This window comes from Sorex fumeus, unplaced genomic scaffold, assembly GCF_029834395.1.
Source record: "Sorex fumeus unplaced genomic scaffold, SorFum_2.1 ptg000054l, whole genome shotgun sequence".
NCBI classification, from domain to species: Eukaryota; Metazoa; Chordata; class Mammalia; order Eulipotyphla; family Soricidae; genus Sorex; species Sorex fumeus.
In genome coordinates this window covers 41,949,363-41,971,107 of record NW_026606111.1, presented here as the reverse complement: position 1 = coordinate 41,971,107, position 21,745 = coordinate 41,949,363, and the positions used below count along the sequence as shown (strand labels likewise).

The 21,745-nt window shown below is 35.7% G+C and overlaps 1 protein-coding gene across 9 annotated transcripts in view; it reads left to right on the top strand.

Annotated features, from left to right (window-relative positions):
• Positions 1-21,745, top strand: part of TRDN (triadin) — a 426,217-nt gene that overhangs the window by 275,846 nt on the left and 128,626 nt on the right. For 7 of the 9 annotated variants that reach the window (XM_056125007.1, XM_056125005.1, XM_056125003.1 and 4 more), the window contains 5 exons: positions 11,251-11,280; positions 11,990-12,010; positions 17,017-17,049; positions 17,152-17,178; positions 20,527-20,553. In XM_056125007.1, the coding sequence (XP_055980982.1) occupies positions 11,251-11,280; positions 11,990-12,010; positions 17,017-17,049; positions 17,152-17,178; positions 20,527-20,553 (138 nt within the window). The remainder of the gene's footprint in view (positions 1-11,250; positions 11,281-11,989; positions 12,011-17,016; positions 17,050-17,151; positions 17,179-20,526; positions 20,554-21,745) is intronic. The other 2 variants (XM_056124999.1, XM_056125002.1) reach the window with 2 other exon arrangements.

The following is a 21,745-nucleotide window of genomic DNA, read 5'->3' as shown; positions in this document are numbered from 1 at the left end:
TTCTAATAAATATCCAGATTTGGAAGAGTTGAATCCTATAGTATTTCTGTTCTGTTTCTATATCCCTTTGATAAATATACAGTTTATATGGTATTTATGCTTTTATATTCCCATGTAGACATATAAGTATTCTCTTTTATTTATCTATTTGCTATAACAGTCGCTGTTTCTAGCAAATGTAGATGTACTCTATTATGGTTTTTGATGTATGTTTCCCTAATAATCTGGAGTAATAAATATCATTTTGTGAATTATTTTGTTATCTGTACATAAATTTTAGAGAACTATTTTTTATGTCCTCATTTTTAATTCAGGCTAATTTTTTCTGCAGATTTTATGAGTTTTTAATACATTTTTGATACTAAACAATTGTTTGTTATAGTTTGCAGTATCTTATTCCTTTGAGCAGACTTTAATTTTGTTGTTTTTGTAAAAAAATTGACTCTGCAGAAATGTTTTAGTTTGTTTCAGTGCCATTTTCTTATTTCTGCTTTTTTTCCTATTGGGGTGATATGTTTATAATCTATATTTTCTTCAGTGAATTTTGGGGGAGTATAGGCTCTCCCAAGCAGTTCTCAGCAGGTCTTGAGGGCCTCTCATGTGTTTTTTGTCCATGATCCTTAAGTTGAAAAGAGAGGGCCTGAGCTTCTTGAGTCCTGTGGAGTCTGTGGTGGAGCTTAGGGTCCTCAGGGATGCATCTGATGGTGCTTGGGGAACCATGTGGTCCTGAAGTTAGAACTAAGGTTGATCACATGTAGGCATATACCTTAAACCTCATGTTTATCACTAGCCTTCTATAATTTTATGGTTTCTGATTTTACATGGTTTCTTTTCTTTCATGGTCTTGGACCATCTCATGGAAAAGATTTCAGAAATTATGGTTTTTAAAAATATGGTCAAGGATTCTAGGGTATCCCTGAGACTAAGTAGAAAGTCATTATTTTCCTTTCCTGTACTCATTCTCTTATTTTTATGCTCAGGCATTTTTCAGAGTTTATAGTGTATTATATTGCAATAGATTGTGTAGCAGATAAGTGAGTCTAACTATCATCTCATTAGATCAGACAACAATGAGATTCACAAAAAAGAAAAAACGTCGCTCCTATAATTTTTGTATTAAATATGTATTTGTCATAAGATAAATTATTTATGTTTAATATAGAAGGTTTATTATTTTTTAATAAATGAAAGACTAAATATTTTAAGATGTTTTCAACTTTAACTTTTAAAATTGCAAATACTGTGCTAACACCTACACAAATAAATATAAGTTATTTGGGGTGCATTACAATTATTAAAAATTTAAATAGAAAATAAAATAATTTTAAGGAATCTTGAGATTTCAATATTTAAGAATTTATTATTTAAATGCAGCTTATAATATTTGAAAATATTTCTTCATGGAGACTTTTACATTATTACTGATTTTTTGTATTTCGTGACTTCTCATGGACCACAGAATATAGACTTAAGTTTGCAATTCAAGTCCACAAAGTCTGCAAACTTATTTCCTGTCAAGTATATACAAGCAAAGTCAGCACTTCCTCCAATAATAATACAATAAACCCTTTGAGATTGAGACGGTTTTTCACTTTGATCCTCAGCAAAAACAAGCAAAGATAAATAACTATGGCTGCATTCCACTCACTGAAAATGGTGACAATCAAAGTGAAATGGGCAGCTAAATGCACTACAAGCTAGAAACTTTTCATTGCTAAAGTAAATTCTAGAGTCTATTAAGTTTATGATATATAGCCCTATTCTAAGAGACTCGGGAGAACGCATGTGATGAGAAACTGTCTAATAAAAGTTAAAAAGGCATGTGGACGATGCTTCGTTGCAGAACATTCCCTGATTTTCTACCCTTTTGTCTTCTGGAAAGATTACAAAATATATTGCCTAGTCCAAACAGCTTTGGTTCGCCCATTGCATGGCTGGCATAGTTATATACTATGCCACTGGGACATTATGAGGGAGTCTTCTCTATACTCTTACCATCTTATTCCATTTTTTATTGTACTTATTTTTCATCTATACTAATTTGCCTTTCACTTTCATATGTAATGAATTTGCTTGCTTTTGTTGCTTTTGTTATCAGAGTATGGGCTTACTTTCTCCCTCTATGAATATATTTTTGTAATTCAGAAAATAATTCCCATTTTTAAAGATACATGTCTGAGTGAGTACAGTTAAAAAGGCAAACTTATTTATAAAGTCACATGAGAGTTCATATATAACATTACTATTTCTTGCCACTTTTTTCTCATAATACTTGTATTCACTTACCATATATTTTGAATAACTTAAGATATTATGTCTAATTTTCTTTTATTTCCACAGAAGCTAGCACTACTGTGTCCATTTCTCACAAGTTTATTTTGTAAAATAATCAGTAACTGAGTTTGAACACCATGTTTGGCTAGGGCTTCAGTGACCACTTCAGTCTCAATAGAATCAAAGGCCTTCTTTAAAACAATGAATGTTAGACAGAGCAGCATCTTGAACTCCCGAGAAATCTCAATGAACTTGGTTATCATGTGGATATGGTCGATCATACTAAATCCTTTTTGGAATCCAGCTTGCGTGCATGGCTGTCCTTCATCTAGTGTTCTGCCAACCCTATTCAGGACGACTGGAGTGAGGAGCTTGTAGAAGACAGACAACAGGCAGATCGGACCATAGTTGCCAATGTCATGGATGTCTCCCTTCTTGTACAGTAGTACAGTCCTGCTGGTTTTCCACTGGGATGGAACCTTGCATTCAGACAAGTAATGTGAAGAGCCGAGCCAGTGTACTGATGAGTACTGATGGCAGGTTCTTAAGGTGTTCAGGTGTGACCTTGTCTGAGCCAGGTGCTGTTCACTTCTTTACTGACGAAATGGCATGTTGGATTTTGGAAGGGAGAATATTGGGAACAACATATCTATCCCGCGGAATTTGGGATGTGGGCAGGTGGACGTGGCTATCAAAGAGATCCCAGTAGAAGTCATGGATAATCTTCTCCATTGTCCTTCTGGAAGATGTGATAGATCATCAGGACATTGGAGCTCAGTCATCTTGGCCTTGTAGTTAGCGAAGGACAGGAGGGTGTTGTGAATGCTATTCCCGGATTCTGCCACATCTGCCAGAACTGCTGCTCTTCTCTCTTTGAGGTCTTCCTTGATCGCTTCTCTACACTGCTTTGCGAGCTCGGAAGTTCACTTGTGGTTGCCTGAGGCTTGCGCCAAGCCACGTTGGCAAATGAGCTTGAGAGTTTTCTAAGACAAGCATCTTTTTGTGGCTATCTCTCTCTCAGCATTCCTCGCACAATCATGGAGGTGCTGAACCAGTTGATCATATTCCTCGTCAATGTTGTCAACAATGGCATCTTTCCATGTTGCCACAATAGTGCCAAAAAGCTCCCAGTTCGTGGTCGTTCTGAGAGGTCTCTTCTTAGACTTTTCAGCCCTTTCTCCCCACTCCATGAAGTAGAATTTTGCACAAAGGAGACAGTGGCAGATATCCAATCCCATTTGGAATTTTGGTACAACAGCACATCAGTCAGGCAAAACCATTGATTGAATATGATGTGTTCAATTTCGTTGTGGAAGCATCCACCAGGAGACCCCCATAACCAACATTTAGATTCGGCCTTCTGGAACTGTGAGTTACCATGGATGGTCTTGTTCAACATGATGAACTCAGATAGTCTCTCACCCTGTTCGTTCCTGTTCTAGGCCATGGACCCTATATGGAGGACAGGGTATTCAAACTCAGTACATCAGCATTCTCCATGAGCTGTATTATGGATTCACTACCAGGACCTCACCATTCTACAAGGAAATGTTAATCCATGTCAAGAGAGGCATTTGGCAGGGTGATACCATTTCACCGAAACTCTTCAGTGCTCCCCTCAAGAACGTCATGCAATGACTGGAATGGGAAGGAATGGGAGTGAAAATAGATGGTTGGCAACCACACCACCTCCGCTTCAATGATGACTTCGTTTTAATGACACCAAACATTAGCCAAGAGGCACAAATGCTGGCCAACTTCGACAGTGAGTATGGAAAGGTCGGACTACAGTGGAATCTCATGAATACAATGTTTATGAGAAATTGACTCGTTCCTGACATTCCATTCACTCTCAGTGAAACGAACAACTCCAAATGCAGCAGTTATGTGTACCTATGTAGAGAACTCAACATGAGGAAAGACCTGGCACCTGAGTTGCACAGGACAAAGAGAGTAGCTTGGAACACCTTCAAGAGTGACAAAGAAATAGATAAGAGGATGAAGAACCTCTGGCTCCAGGCACGTCTCTTCAATTCTACTGTTCTTCATGCATTAACATGTGCCTCAGAGACCTGCGCCCTACGAAAACAGGATGAGAATGCTATTCGGGTCTCCCAAAGAGGACTTGAAAGAGCTATTCTTGGAGTATCATGCTTCACTCAAGTGAAAGAAAGAATCCAGAGTTCCTACCTCCATCGACGATCAAGAATCAGGGACGTTTGCCAAGGCATCAAGAATCAAATGGGCTGGACACGTAATGTGATTTGGAGACGACCACTGGACTAGAGCCATTACCGACTGGATTCCATGGGACATCAAAAAACCGCGTGGCTACCCACCTACAAGATGGTCAGATTTCTTCATCAAGGCCCTGAACGATTTGAGGCTCTTCATGTTCCTGGAGCGAGCATACACCATTGGGCTACACTAGCATGCAACAGGGACAAATGGAGATGTTACTGGAGCCTGCTCAAACAAATTGATGAGTAATGGGATGTCAAGTGATCAAGTGAATCAGTAATGTCTAAAACTTAAATCTTTGAAAAACAACAACTGTAGACATTCATTTCGATATTTGGAGTTATATCCTAATGAGCTTTTAAGGTCTAGCTAATAATTGGTTATTAACAATTTAATCTTAGATGTATTTAAATAATAGTTGCTACTTGGGTCATACTAGCAGATATACACAGGTTTCATTCATTTAATATTGATCTTAATGATGAATTCTTAGGATTAAAATCCTATGGGTTCCTACCATTGGTTATATACTGATAGATATAAATCCACTGGAAAATAGCTGAATAAGATTATTTATTTATTCATTTTGAAGTTGAGGAGACTTGAATAATTATGAAAAATTTCCCCAAATCAAGAGTATAACTTATTTTTAAATATTAAAATATAAAGCAAAATTGTTGGTATCATAAATTAATTAAAAAGTCAGTCAGGCAAGTTCACATAACAACTGAAATATTTCTTTACTTGCATTAGTAGGCTACTAGAGAGTTAATATTACCTTTGATATCATGCTATCATTTCATTTTTCTTTGGCATCATGAACATACTGGACCATATTTGATGTATTGCTAAAAATAAGTGACAAAATAAACAGATTGCAGAAGACTGTGGTTCAGATTATAGAACAGTTTGCCTTTAGGAAAGTATATTCTCCATGTACACTTAAAGCAGTTATCTCAATGATTAGCTCATAATGTTGAATTTGATTAGTATCAGTGTTAATGGCTAGTACTAACAATTTTCATGGTCATTTGTGATCATTCAATTTCAAGCATTTTATTTATTGTTTGATCAGAATTCTTTTTTTTAGTCACCTAGTCATGGTAATGTTACAAAGCTATTCATGACTGAGTTTCAGGCATACATTGTTTCAACACTGATCCCTTCACTTCCCTCCATCAATGGGCCCACCATTCCCATTTGCTATATATATATATATATATATATATATATATATATATATATATATATGGGCTGGAGTGATAGCACAGCGGGTAGGGCATTCGCCTTACAAGTGGCCAACATGGCCGACCCGAGTTCGATTCCTCTGCCCCTCTCGGAGAGCCCGGCAAGCTACCGAGAGTATTCGATATGCCAGACACAGTAACAACAAAGTCTCCAATGGAGACGTTACTGGGCCCGCTCGAGCAAATCGACGATCAACAGGAGGGTCTTTATATATATATATATATATATATATATATATATATATATATATTTGTGTGTGTATCTTTATAAAAAGATACATGTGGTTTGTGGGCTGGAGCGATAGCACAGTGGTAGGGCATTTGCCTTACAAGCGGCCAACATGGCCGACCCGAGTTCGATTCCTCCATCCCTCTCGGAGAGCCTGGCAAGCTACCAAGAGTATCTCGCTCACACGGCACAGCCTGGCAAGCTACCCGTGGCGTATTCGATATGACAAACACAATAACAACAAGTCTCATGATGGAGACGTTACTGGGCCCGCTTGAGCAAATCGATGAACAATGGGAGGACCGTGACTGTGACATGTGGTTTGCAGTACAGTTCCTGATAGGGTTTCATACATAATATTTTATCATCTTGCAGCACCACCTCCTGATTCCAACTGAATGTTTCCCTCCATCTCCACCATAGGCATCCCCCAGTCTGTTTCCCTCCCCCCTCCAGTGTCCAATCCCCTAGCTCCTCAAGAGGCCTGCTTTCTACTAAATACCAGTTCTCATGTTCTTTTTTTTCCAGTTCATCTGGGTACTCATTGTTACCCCATTATGTTACTTTATATCGTACGTATAAATGAGATAATTCAGTGTTGGTCTGGTTTTCTTCCCTCTGCATGATGCTACCAGATCCTTCCATGTAGCAGCAAACTACATGACTTTATCTTTTCTTACAGTCAATCAATATTCCATTGTGTATATGTTCCATAGTTTCTTTATTCAGTTATCTACTCTTGGACACTTATGTTGTTTCCACATTTGGGCTATTGTAGATGGCTCTACAAGGAACATAGGCGTGCTAATATATTTCTCCATTTTGTTTCTGGGCCTTTGGAGTATATTCCAGGAAGTGGAGTTATTGGGACAAATAGAAGGTCAATAGCTAGGTTTTTTAGAACTGTCCATATTGTTTTCCAGAATGATTGGACCAGTTGGTATTCTCATCAGCAGTGAATAAAAGTCCCTTTCTCTGCATTCAGATCAGCACTTGTTATTGGTTTTTTTTTTTTTTGGTGGGAGGGGGATGTTGTTGTTTTTGTTTTGAGGGACCCACGCCCGTGAGTGCTTAGAGCTTAATTTTCCTGGCTCTACACCCAAGATTCTCTCCTTGCAGTGCATGTGGGACCGTAATGGCTGCTTGGGCTCAAGCCCAGGTAAGCGCCTTACCTGCTGGACTATCATGCAGGCCTCTGTTCTTGTTCTTTTTGATGTGTGACAAACTCTGTAGAATGTGATGATCTTTTTTTTATTGTTTTGATATTTGATTTTCATCTCACTGATGAGTAGTGATGCAGAGCAATTTTCCATGTGCTTATTGGCCAATTGTATTACTTTTTGAGGAAGTTTCTGTTCATCTCTTTTCACAGTTTTGATGGGGTTGTGTATATTCTCTGGGTGGCTAGGGAAGGCCCCAGAGGCTCTCCCTCTTGCTGCTTGGGTTTGGTGGTCTTGGACTGCTCCCCAGCCGGGATGGCCATGCGATGGGTGTATGGAGGAGGAAACAAGGGACAAGCCAGTTGGTTGGTCAGTTGTGGTTTATTCCATTCGCCCCACACGCCTTCTCCAGTCTCTCTAAGCACCTCATACTAGTCTCACACTTCCCTTCATTCCCATCTCCTCCTGTCTCTCCTGCTCATCTCTCCATGCTCCATCTCACAGCCTGGTCTCTCTCTCTCTCTCTCTCTCTCTCTCTCTCTCTCTCTCTCTCTCTCTCTCTCTCTCCTCTGTGCCTGTTCCTCATTCTTCCTCTACATTCCTTTCTGTCCCCCTTTCTAGTCTCTCAACGCTCCATCATGCTGCCTTGCTCTCTCTCTCTCTCTCTCATTTCTCTCCAACTCCCCAGCACCACGGGGTGGGGGGAGGGAGTAGACACTACACCCAGTCTGTACCAAAATCAACATAAGAAAGCCCTCCTTTGCTTTGGCAAAACACCACTTCAGGTGTTTTTCTCCTTTCCTCAGTCCAATAACTTAATTAACATCTTAATTAACATCTTAATTCTACTTCTTAATGTTAGTTATTTTGTATGGACACAGTAAGAGGTAGATTGAGCTTGTAGGGTGGCTCTCCTGGGAATATCTCGCCACAGACTCAGATTACAGTGCTCAGGCCAGATTAATCTTTCCTAACCCTAGCAGGGTCCGAATCTAGTTTTTGCTTTTTGGATCATAACAGCATTTGTCCATGACCATGCTCTTAATTTATAGTTAAGAATTATGGCACTTTGGCTGGGCCCATTTTGATGCCGGGGTAGCACGTAGCTCACAGCTTGCCCTGGGTCTATCCAGTCCCTCATTGGGACCCAGCTTTTGTGGTGCTAGGAAGTAAGGGAAACTGAGGCTTAAGTTGAGAGAACAGATGTCCAGGAGGTAAATATCATTTGGAGTCAACTAACTCCCAAGTTACAAAAACATAGCATTAACTGTCTTCCTGTGTCCACACAAAAAGGACATTGCTCTGAATTAACTATGCTAAAGACTTAACGAGAAGAGAAAAGCAATATTACAAGTCAACAGAGTTTGATTAGGAGATAAATGTAATTGACCATTTGGGGAAGCAGAGCACAAATAAAGAGGTTACAAATAAACAAAGAGGCCTGGGAGCACTGTGATGGGAGTAACCCAATAAGCCTAAGCTCCCATTTGTTTTAAAAAAAGTAATGTGGAGTTCATCAGCTTAATTGCCCAATTCAATCAGCTTAATCAATGGCTGATAAATAGCAGTACTCCTACATTGAATAAAGTTAAAAAATAAAAGGTAAAATATCATGACTCATAATCAAATTCAAATGTTTTCAACCACAGGATAACAAACTAGTGTCAGACATAAGAAATTTTTTGGTGGTCATTGAAAAAGTTACTCCCTTTTAACATATGGCTTTGTTTTATAATATTAGATTTTGAAATAAATATAAAAAGCACTAGAGTGATAGCACAGTGGGTAGGGCATTTTCCTTGCATGCTTGAGCAAACCTATCAACAATGGGAGGACAGTGCTACAGTGCATCCATGAGATAGACCATAACAAAGCTGTTCATAACTGGGTTTCAGTTATACAATGATCTAGCATCCATCCCTCCACCAGTGTACATTTCCCACCACCAATGTCCCCCATTTCCCCACCACCATCTCCCAAAACCTTCCACCCCCACTCCAGCCTCCCTCTATAGGAGGCACTTTTATTCTACTCTTTCTCTCTCCTTTTCCTTTTGTGCATTATGGTTTGCAGTACAGGTGCTAAGAGGTCATGGTGTTTGTTCAGGACATTTAGTATTTTTTTAGGATGGTAAGGCTGGAGTAGCTTTTCAATTGGGTGGCTTCTTTGAGGTGTGGATGTGGCTTCTGGAAGTACATGGAGGTTGGGGGGAGGGAGCCCATCACAATTCCAAGAGAGCCTGGAGATTTCAGTCACTTGATACCCAAGTTTTCAGGAGATTATATCTTGGTGAGGTCTGTCCTGAGACAGTGAATTCAGGCCAGGAGAATGATTGTGATTTTGGAATGTATAAACAAGTTGCTTCCAGGGACTCTGCTAGGCCAACATGTCCCCCTATGCTTTACCCTAGTCTGTTCAGCTATGAACGGGTCCAAGATTAACTGTGGCTTTTGATGTTTTTTGAGAGTTATTTATAGGTCTATGAAATAAGGCCAATAAATGAGCTTATAGAGTTCAGCAGAAGGTGATTTGTGGGCATGGCTCCCACATACCTAACTTTTGGCCATTTAATTTTTTTGTAAACTTGGCCCCAAGTTTATGGGATCCAGTCAAAGGCACAACAGCAATTTGGGGGTATCAGGAAGCCTGAAGGTACCATCAGGCTATTGTTGTACTTACGCTGCATGTATAGATTGGCCTGATGGCCTGACTATACCCTCATATATTTTACCTTTGTACTTAATGAAATACTTTATCTCAGGAAGTCCTCACTTTATTTGATACTTGGACTTTATATTATTATCTTTGCTCCAATTGATGTATAATACATCAAATTATCAATTACCACCATGAGATAGAAGGAAAGAAGGTAAAATCAGATATTTCAGAAAAGTGGGTTACTGTTTTAATACACTTATTATCACTAACAATAACTTTAATAAAATAACTCAATTAATTACATAATTAAATCTCATGCATAGAAGATTTTATACAAATAATATACAAAATGGTTTTATACAAATCTATCATTTGTAAGAATTAGTAGATGTTCTTTGTTTTCATCAATAAATTTATTAATTAGAAAGCAGGATAGCTACTGTATGCATGTATCAATAAAGTTTCTATAATTCAGTCTTAATAAAATTCTGGGAACTTCAAATTGTTACACAAGTATAATAATGAACATAAAATAAAAGAATTAAACTATGATACAAATAAGTTCAAGCTTGTATGATGAAATAAGTTAGGCCAAATACCATTTTTTCTATGTCTAAATGATAGAAATAGTTTTATATATAGCAAGTAGAAAATGAAAAGTTCTCAGATTTAGGCTGAATAGCCCCAAATTAAAACAAAAATCTGTTGACCAGTGAATACAGATACAGAGTAGTTACTATCTATAATAATATATCATCAGTTACCCATTTGTCAACATCAACATGTTTCTTTCCATTGCTATAGTGATTATTGACTGTGTTTGGACTGTGTTGTTTATTCAAGAGAGTACAATACAATTTACCAGCAATACTTCATATTGACAACTGAAAACACTAAAATTAAATTCACAGATGCCAGCCCATCTGGAGTGATAGCACAGCGGGTAGGGTGTTCTATTCCTCCGTCCCTCTTGGAGAGTCCGTCAAGCTACTGAGAGTATCCTGCCCACATGGCAGAGCCTGGCAAGCTCCCTGTAGCTCATTCGATATGCCAAAAACAGTAACAACAAGTTTCACAATGGAGATGTTACTGGTGCCTGCTCAAGCAAATCGATGAGCAATGGGAGGACAGTGTTACAGTGCTACAGTGCTTATATGTACTCAGATTACCTTCCTAGGAAGAATGTAATCTGCACAAACACGTGAACTGTGGCTGTATTTTAATAATTTTCTATATTTTAGACTTCAGAGCTTTTAATATTCTGTCTTTTTCTAGTAATTACTCATAAACATAACAACATGATTAAACCCCATAGTCTATGAATTAGCATGAAATGTCTATTTTGTTGAAAATTACCTTAGAGTGTAAGCATTTTTTGTTGTAATATATTAGATGTTGATTAATCATGTCTTCTTTACCAATTTTTATTTATACTTTTCAGATTCCAAGAAAACAAAAACACCCTCAGAAGGTATTGTGACTATTTCCTTTGTTCTATTTTATAGTTGATGAATGCCCAAACAGCATTATGTTTTAAAATATTACCATTGGAGAAAATATACATATAGGATAAAGAAGAAAGAAAAATATTGAATTGTGTTAAGAAAACAAATATTATAATAATATTGTTAATAGCATACCAGTTACTTGATAATGCAAACTAAACTGCTCATTTTGATATTATGAGTAATTTAATAAATGCAAATGTTGTACATGTTTACCTTTTTATAAATACATGTTCAACAATAAAGTGAACAGTGTTCTGTACCAATAATTAAATTTAGTAGACAGAAAATGTTCAATTAATCTTAAAATACAGAATCAATTAGGAACTGAATCACTCCTTTAAGCTTTGAATAGAAGAATAAATCATTTGAAGAATGTGTTTATTCTGGACTTGTTCACATGTGTCAACATATTCATTAATAATAAAGTATCAATAATTAAAAAGTATTAAACAGTATAAAATTAGATTAATTTATTTTTAGCTAGCATTTTTGTTAAATTATGAAATACCTAGTATAACTGACAATGCTTTAGAAAGATTTTCACTATAAAACTTCCAAGATGAGATAATATGTCTGTGGGTAGAAAAATTGTGTCTATAATGGTGCTGAGGATAGTGAATTTTATCTCTAAAGGTTTGAAAAATAATTGTTTTCTGTTTATAATTCTTTCAGCAGAACAACCCAAGGGAAAAAGTAAGGAAATGCATGCGGATTATGTTTGTTATATATTTTTATTTTCACTTTTATTGGTTTGATGGTACATCTTTACTTGAAGTTTTGAATCTCTTTTCTACATTTTGTATGAGTTAACAGTATCTGTTGCTTCTTTTATCAAAATAAAAGAGTACATAACCTAGTGTAGGGAAGGGGTATAATAGACTGTAAAGAATGCCATCAATCTTAATACTTTTTCAAATTTATGCAATCTAATAATACCATCCAAAGCCTTGTGACCAAAAATACAAGTCCATCCCATTAATCAAAATTGTCTTATACTGGAATAAACATAATTCCTATAATCAGGTTACTTCTCAGTCCTTAAAAAAGATTGGATGGGAGTTATTTTTCATGCTAGTTTTACAACATTTCTGTTTTCTTCTTGTAATACACAAATAACTTGACATCATGTTCACTTGATAGATGACATTTTTCCATAATTTTATTTTCCTCCTATATGTAATATAAGCTAATTGGAACAATGTAGGAATAATATGGAAATCATTGTTTTAATGTCTTATGTAGTATTTACTGATGTTTGACTCAAAATAGTACTTTACTGATAATAAAGCATTAAATTCTAGTGCTTGGATATTATGTTTTTACAAATATCTGCCCTTTTTTCAAATAAAATAGGTTGTATTAAAATACAAAAATAAAATCCAACTTATCCCCCTGGATTAGACATAAATAATAATCATATTTCTAGAAATATCAACTTTGAAAAAGATTCCGGTAATATTAAAGGTAATATTAAAATATGCAATTAATATACTTATGTACATTTTGGTATTGAAGAATTTTGGAAAACTGAAGCATTCTGTATCATAGAAATAATCTAAAATTGCCCATGGAGAGAATGACAAAATTATGCAAGACTCAGCCATGTGGGTAAGATCTATCTACAGAGTAATATATGAACTTTCAATTTTAGATTTAGGTGTTTACACTGCAGGTGATAAGCACTGGTAAAAGAAAAACAAACCACTTTCTACAAACCATTGTACCTGCAGAAAAGTAGAGGATAACTGGAAATTTTGAAAGAAATTTTTAAATAGTTTATATGTACATAGAATATTAAATATCTCACTTTATTTTTGTCTCTATAATTCAAAAATTATTAAAGACACACTGACTCTTGGGAATTATTTGTACTATCACAATATTTAATAAATATATATTCTCAAGCATTCATTTGTGCATGAACTCCTTCCCTCATCCTATAAGGCTGTGAATTGTCACATATGAAGTATGAAGAAAACTCTTCTAACACTTTAAAAAAAATTGAAACAACATGCTGCTTTGGCTTATTGTCAAGTTACACTTTATTGTTTAGAAATTTATTTTAGAATAAACTTCTGTGGGGGCTATGTTTTTTCAGGTTGTTTCATTCACGCAGTTATATTTCTCCCTTAGGCTTCTTACTGTGCATCTTATTTTAGTTCACTATATCACTGGGCTGGAGCGATAGCACAGTGGGTAGGGCATTTGCCTTGCACGCGGCCAACATGGCCGACCCGAGTTCGATTCCTCCGCTTCTCTCGGAGAGCCTGGCAAGCTACCGAGAGTATTCGATATGCCAGACACAGTAACAACAAAGTCTCCAATGGAGACGTTACTGGGCCCGCTCGAGCAAATCAATGATCAACGGGAGGGCCTTTACCTTTTACCTTTATATCACTGTATCACTGCCGTCCCGTTGTTCATCAATTTGCTTGAGTGGGCACCAATAACATCTCCATTCATCCCAGTCCTGAGATTTTAGCAGCCTCTCCTTACTCGTCCTTCCCAACGGTGCCGTATTGGAGGCTATTTCAGGGTCAGAGGAATGAGACCCGTTCTTGTTACTGTTTTTGGCATATCGAATATACCATAGGGAGCTTGCCAGGCTCTGCCATGCAGGCGAGATAATCTTGGTAGCTTGCCAGGCTCTCTGAGAGGGATAGAGAATGTATATAAGAGAATATAAGCAAGTATGTTAAGAACAAACATATATGTGCTGCTTTAGGTACATCATGGGCTAGACTATAAGAGGTCTAGCGCTTCTGGGAGCTTTATTTTATAGTCTCTGGATCTTGGCCGTTGATGGGATTGCATAGCTTTGGGGGCAGTTTGCCAAGCTACTAGAAAATGGAGGATCTTAGTGGAGGAGGCCCAATCACGATCCAAGCAGGCTTGGAGATCTCAGTGCCCAGTTCCACATACCTTGGGTTCCTTTGTCGGTTCCTTCATGGGTGAGGCTCATCCGAGCACGTGGAGAGTGACCTGGAGCATGGCTGCGGCTGTGTACCAGAGGTTTTCGGCTGTCAGGGCTCTACTCAGGCTGGGGAGGGAAACTCAACACTCCCCCCATGAGGGAACCCAGTGAAGACAGCCTGGTGTGGGGGAAGGAGATATTCAGTTATATTTCTCCCCTGGTTCCTGACTGTGCATCTTATTTTAGTTACCACAACACCTTTTTTTAGTTTAAAAATAAAATATAGTGGGCTGGAGGGATAGCACAGTGGTAGGGTGTTTGCCTTACAAACGGCCAACATGGCCGACCCGAGTTCGATTCCTCCGCCCCTCTCAGAGAGCCCTGCAAGTTACCGAGAGTATTCGATATGCCAGACACAGTAACAACAAAGTCTCCAATGGAGACGATACTGGGGCCGCTCGAGCAAATCGACGATCAACGGGAGGGCCTTTACCTTTACCTTACCTTTTACCTATGGATTATAGGGCAAAAAGTACATGGTACCATTCTGTAATTTTTTAAAATTTTTATGATTAGTAATTTTTTATAATAAAGTTTTTTAAAACTCCAAATATCAGTCATAGGTTTGCCATGGCAATTCCTGCAGAATATATGGTAAATTACATTATTAATATTATATCAACAAAGACATAAAAATTACATCATATAAAAATTATATGACAGTATTTTCTCACAAAGATGTTTTTCTACTCAGATTTGGCTTCTTAATTATTGGAAAGACCATATTTAACTTTGAAAACTGGCATATATCTGGTGTCAATTTTGATGCATATCCAAAATTATTTCTGTTATTTTCATATACTGCTTTACAAATTTCCTAGATATTTTAAAGCCAGTAATTTATTTCAGCAATGAATAAAATAATGCATTTAAGTATTCTTATATTTTATATAACTTTGTGTAATTTTCACTATATCTAATTTTAGCTAAATCATATAAGCTATTTTCCTTTTTGTGCATAATACTGTCAAGTCAGTTGCTCTTTTTTTAACTGCCACATGTTACATTGGTAGTGGATAATTACTCATTTTTCCTTGATAACCATAAATACGATAAATAAAATTGTATACCTGAATGGTTTATGATATGAGTATAAAAATAGATATGTTTGTATTTCCAAAACATAGTTCTTAGAGTACTTTCAGCAAAAACATTCAGTCTCCAAAATACTTAAAGTGAGCGTAAACAAATCTCTATTTCTTTTCTTTAAAACATCTGATAATATATTAGCATCAAATTGTTGATTGAGTATTCTTAATATATGTATATATATAGATCCACATATAATATATATATAATTAGTTTTAAACACCATGGTTTACAATATTGTTAAAGAAAGGGTTTTTTAATAAATCATTCTGGCAATGAACCGTTATACAAGACTGCTCACTTCCCTCCACCATAATCACAGTATCAGCCCCTCATCCTCTCATTATCTGCCTACCCCTTTATTAAGCTTCCTACTGAAGACCAGTTTCTATTGCCTTTGGGTATTTGTTACTCCTCTAATATATTTCTTTATACGAATTATATGAGAAGATCATTCTGTGTCTGACACTCTCCTGAGTAATTTCGCCCAGCATGATATTTTTCAGCTCTATCCACAGAATAGCAAATTGCTTGATTGCTGTGTCCCATATGTTCTGGTCACTCAAATCTTCATTTTTCTTTATTTCTAGGAATCTTTTGATTTCTTCTCTGATTTTCTCACTTAGCCACTGCTCGTTCAGTAGCCACTACTTTTTCAGTAGTGAACGGTTTATTTTCCAAGTGTTTGAGTAGTTTGTTTTTGTTTGAAATTAACTTATGTGTGTTATGTTAGTGCATTATGACCTGAGAGGATCCTTGATACGATTTCTACCTTCCTGATTTGTATGGATTTATGTTTTGTGGCCCAAATGTGGTCTATTTCAGAAGAACATTCCATGTGTACTGGAGAAGGCTATATACAACTGCTAAGGCCATGTCTTTCACTTCATCTTTTAAAGCCAGCATTTTCTTGTAGAATTTTTAGCTAAGTTTCTCTATAAAGCAGTGTTTAAGATTCCTCTACTCTTGACCTTCTGTCAATATCTCCTTTCATGATGAATCATTTTAACACAACTACAATATTATAGACTATACTTATTTTTATAGCACTGTAGCACTGTAGACTGTCCTCCCATTGCTCAATGATTTGCTTGAGTGGGCACCAATAATGTCTCTGTTGTGAGACTTGTTGTTACTGTTTTTGGCATATCAAATACACCACGGGGAGTTTGCCAGCCTCTGCCGTGCAGGAGGGATACTCTCAGTGGCTTGCCGGGCTCTCCTAGAAGGATGGAGGAATTGAACCCAGGTCAGCAGCATGCAAGGCAAACGCCCTACCTGTTGTGCTATCACTCCAGCCCATACTTATTTTTATATCCTTATTTATTTCATTTTGATTGAAATAGTAGAAAATTATCTAAAATTCAATTTCATTTTAAAATCTATTTTCCATAAAATTCTCAATTCCTCAATATGAGAACAGTGCCATGCTATCTTTGAGGTAACTCATTTGAAATAGAAGGAAAGATAATTTTTAAGAATCCATGATAAATCTTTTTCATGGCAGTCACAGTGAGTTGCTACATTCCAGAATTAACAAAGACGCATTTCTCTGCTTTAAAATTTTAAACTCTAACAATAAAGCTCTACTAATAGTGTTAAAAATAGTAATAATAATATTACGCTTATGTTTCAGAACAGGAAAAGAAAGAAAAACAGGTGGAACCAGGTAACTGATTTCAAAGTTCTTTGTCCTCTTAGTGATTTTTTTTTATTGAAATGAGATTTACACATATGAAATGCTGATTTTCCCTTTTTTCTTTTGTTACAGCAAAAACACCTAAAAAGGAGCACTCAGGTAATACAGCCTACTGTTTCTGTTGCTTCTCTGCAACATTCAAAGGACACTAATCACTTCAGACAGTTGGTGAAGAGTGTAGCAAACAAAGCAGCAGTTCTTTCCATCTCAGTTCCTTTTGATATAGATTTTATGCTAATACAGGTTTTGAAAGGAGAGAACCAAAATGTTCCTTTTTTTTGTTTGTTTTATTTTTGTTTGGAGACAATGTGTGGCTGTGCTCAGGGCTTACTCTTGCCCCACTCCTGGGGTCACTCCTGGTGGTTCTCAGGGGACTAGATGAGTTGTTGGCAATCAAACGGGAGTTCATTGTAAGCAAAGCATTCACCCTGCTCCTTATTATATCTCTCTTTAATCAAAATGTTACGATTTTGCTACCCAATGAATAGTCTGTGAATCTACACCATCAGATTACTGGAGAGCTCATTAGAAATACATTATCTCTTACCTATCCTTGATAAAAGCTGAAACAGAATCTTCAGCTTCCTTAAACTGTCCTGGTGGACCTGTCTTATACAGTATTAAAGACACACTGCTTGATGGTTTAGTGTAGAAAAAAATCAAGAACAAAAATAAGATGAAAGCAAATACTTTCTGTAAATATATCTGTCATTGCATTGCTCCAAAAACTGAAATATTCAATTCCAACAAATATTGTTTCCCTATACATATTACCTTAAAATATTTCTTGAGTTTTTGGGTGGGTTGTAATGAAAGCAGAAGTAGGTTATTTCCTCAATAGATTTACTTTTCATTTTCATTATTTTGCTTTTTGGCCATACCATATGGTTCTCAGGGCTTGTGATCAAGTGGGGGTTAGCTGTAATACAGGAAACTTTCTTTTTTGTTTTGTTCTGTTTTGTTTTATTTGGAGGTCTTATTCCATAGTGCTCAGGATTTTTTCTTGGTTCTGTACTTCAGGGATCACTCCTGGTGGACCCAAGGGACGAAACGGGGTGCTAGTAATTTAACCTGAGTTATCTGCATTTAATGCAAATGCATTAACCCACTGAACTATCTCTCCATCCCTTATCTCCAGATAAGGCAAACATCTTATCACCTATATTATTTGTTGGATCTCCCACACATTTAATAATTGGAAAAACAATTATGAAAAGTTTAAATTGCAATAAGTATCGATAAACATACGTAATAAGTAATTTGCTTAATGTTTCTAGCACATAACCTGACTTACTAGTTGTTTCAACAAGAACTAAATGGAATTTTCTTGAACATTTTAAAAGATATCATTTAAGAGCTAAACTTTCTGATTTTGTTTAGCAACTTCTACTTAAGAAATTTCATTTTGTTTTCTTGTGCTGTGTGTATTTGTGTGTGTGTATATGTGTGTGTGTTTGTGTGCATGCATAAAGTACAGGTATGTGTGGTCTAGTATTGTTTTTATTTAATGTTACTCCATTTTATTGTATTTTCATGAAAATGACATTTACTCAATACAACTTAAGATATTATTTGTTTTCTTAAAAACTCCATTTATTTAACCATGTGACAAATTAGATTGTCACCACATCAAAACCATATTAAGCAATATATTCATATTCTCCTAAATGTAAAATTTGCTCAGAAAATTAAAAACCAGTAAGTTGTTTCTCCAAATAGTTTCTAAAGAATTACATCTCTCTTTTAAAATATATATAAAATTATATATAAAGTATATACATACACTATAAAATATATATTAAAATACATAAGGTATATATAGATATACTTTATAATAGTGTTATTTTTCTTTTTTATTTACATATTTGTAAATTAGTGGATGAGGGGCCAGAGAGAGAGTACAGTGGTCAGGGCACTTGCCTGCAAACAGTCTTCCCGTGTTCTATCTCCAACACCCTATTGGGTACCCTAATTCTGCTGATAGTGATTCTTGAATACAGAATCAGGAGTAAACCATGAACATTGCATTGTGTGACACAAAAACAAAAAAATTAAAAAGTAATAAATTAGAAGATGAATATTGTTTTGTAAGCTTTTTAAAGTCAGTGCATGTTATAATATCTAGCACATAGATAGAATGTATCAGATTTACTTGATAACATGCTGGATAAAAGAAGAAATATATAACTAAAATTATTAGCATTATGAAAATTTTCAAATTTAAATTCATAAATTTAAAAATAAACTTTTCAATAAATTCATAAATTAAAATATTCATACTTTCACCACTGTACATTAAAATTGATATTACTTATCCTTTTGAAAGAAATGTGCTATATTTTTTTCCTTTCAGACAATGATCTATTAGTCCAGAGGTTACATTCCCACAAGATAGTCCTAATCTATATTCTTATGTGTGAACAGATGCACTTAACTAAAGTAAAACATGTAATATAAAACATACAAATGTGCATAAATATGCAGAGTATTTATTTCTGAGACCTCTTTTAACAATGTTAATAGTAAACCAGTATTGTCTAATATTGAACTTGAAAAGAACAATAATCCAAACTTATTGAAGTCATCTGTTCTCTACAGTGTATGATTGTAAGAAAGACCTCAACCATTTTCGAGTGTATACACTGATAGTAAATTTAATATTTTTATCAAGTTTTTCACATAATTTGCATAGACTTTAAGTTAAAAATATGTATAATGTCAAGCAGTTTCCACAGTAGTTTAAAATGGAGACAAAATGAATGCATCATAAATGATAATCCATGCATTATATATTATTTTGACACCAAATAATATAAACTTTATCTAATATGTAGGGAGAGCACGTATGAGAAATATTAAACAAAAATCTGTGGTTCATGCCCTAAAATAATATGAATAAAATATAGAACAATATTGTATTATTTTTTTCTGAGACATCTTATGTTTAGTTTCTAAGGTCATATCATATTTTTATTTATTTATTTTCTATTTATTTTTATTGAAGCACTATGATTTACAATATTGTTACTGGTACAATTTTATGGATGCACTATTCCAATACCACACTTTCCACTAGAGTTGCCCACTTTCTTTCCCCACCATGGTTCTAGTTCCCTCTTCACTCTCTACCCCTATTCTTCTCTTACTCCCTCCCCACACCTCTTCTCCACCCTCCCCCACACACATCACATATGCAACTCACTTACATAGACCAGTTCTAAGGTTCTGCTGTTTTTGTTCATTTGTTGTTTCCTTAATATGTTAGCCAGAAACACAGAGTCAGATAAAAGAAAAAGATCACCCTCATATATGAGATATGAAGTGACATATTAAGGAAACAACACCACTGAGGCTGTTGAAAAGTTTTATTTGGCTTTCAGACTATTAGAGAGAGGGTCACATAGACTAATGTTTAATGTTGACCATATAATTTCTTGTCCTTTTCAGTTCCAAGTGAAAAACAAGTCAAAGCAAGTACGTTAAACAAAACTTGAAAAAATAGCAGCTTATTTATTTATTTCCATCTGTTGCGATGTTAATGCTATTTTTTTGAGGCTGGCTTAGTTAATATTACCTGCTCTGAATATCTGTTGCTTTGAAAAATATGCATCTTAAATATCCTTGCATAATCATTTCCTGCAAAGGCTTATTTGTATATTTTTGTTCAAATTATTAACAGTTTTATGGGGTTTTTTTTGTTTTCATTTTGCAGAAGGATAACTGATCTCTGCTTTTGTAGACACATAAGATTTAATTTCCCTAGTGTTAACCATTTGATCAAAAGCAATAGGCAACCCAGTGTGTCTACTAAAGACATTGCCACTGTCACTGTCCCCCCATTGTTCATTGATTTCAGGCCCAGTAACATTGTGAGACTTGTAGCTGTGTTTGGCATATCGAATATGTCACGGGTATCTTGCCAGGCTGTTCTGTGCGGGAGAGATACTCTCGGTAGCTTGCCAGGCTCTCCAAGAGAGGTGGAGGAATCGAACTTGGGTCGGCCGTGTCAGCCATGTGCAAGGCAAATGCCCTACCCTCTGTGTTATCACTCCCGCCCCACTAAAGACATTACCCTTAATGAAATATTTACCCTCAAATTTCATTACTGCTTTTGGAATATTATAATTTTCTCTCAAGGCCTATGTTCTCAGATTACAAAATATTAACTGAGAATTACATCCTGATATTTTTGTATATAATAAATAATAACTTTTCCAATATGTATGGAAAGAAATACTGATCTCCTTATTGCTATTTGTCAACTAAGTATCTTTAATTGTCTTTAATTTGCTATATCTATTATTTTAGGTATAATAAATTGCATTAAATTTTAGAACACCATTTGACTTTTTATGAGTATTGTAGGTATTTTATTGAAATCTTTGCTCCCTGTATGCTGTGATTATGCTTTGGCTTTTCCTTTATTGTTAGAGCTGAATAAATATTAATGATCGTACTAATATAAAAGATGAATGCATGCTTAATTTCTGCTGAACTTTTAAGAAATTGGTAGAGTTATTGAGAATTTAAGAATGTTGATAGAAATGTCTCTAAAAATTGCAACTTGAAATATTCAACCACTATTATAAACATTGAAAAAAGGGCTTAAAATGAATACAAATTTCATATATATGACCATGAAAAATTCTAGTTGAATGTAAAGCTG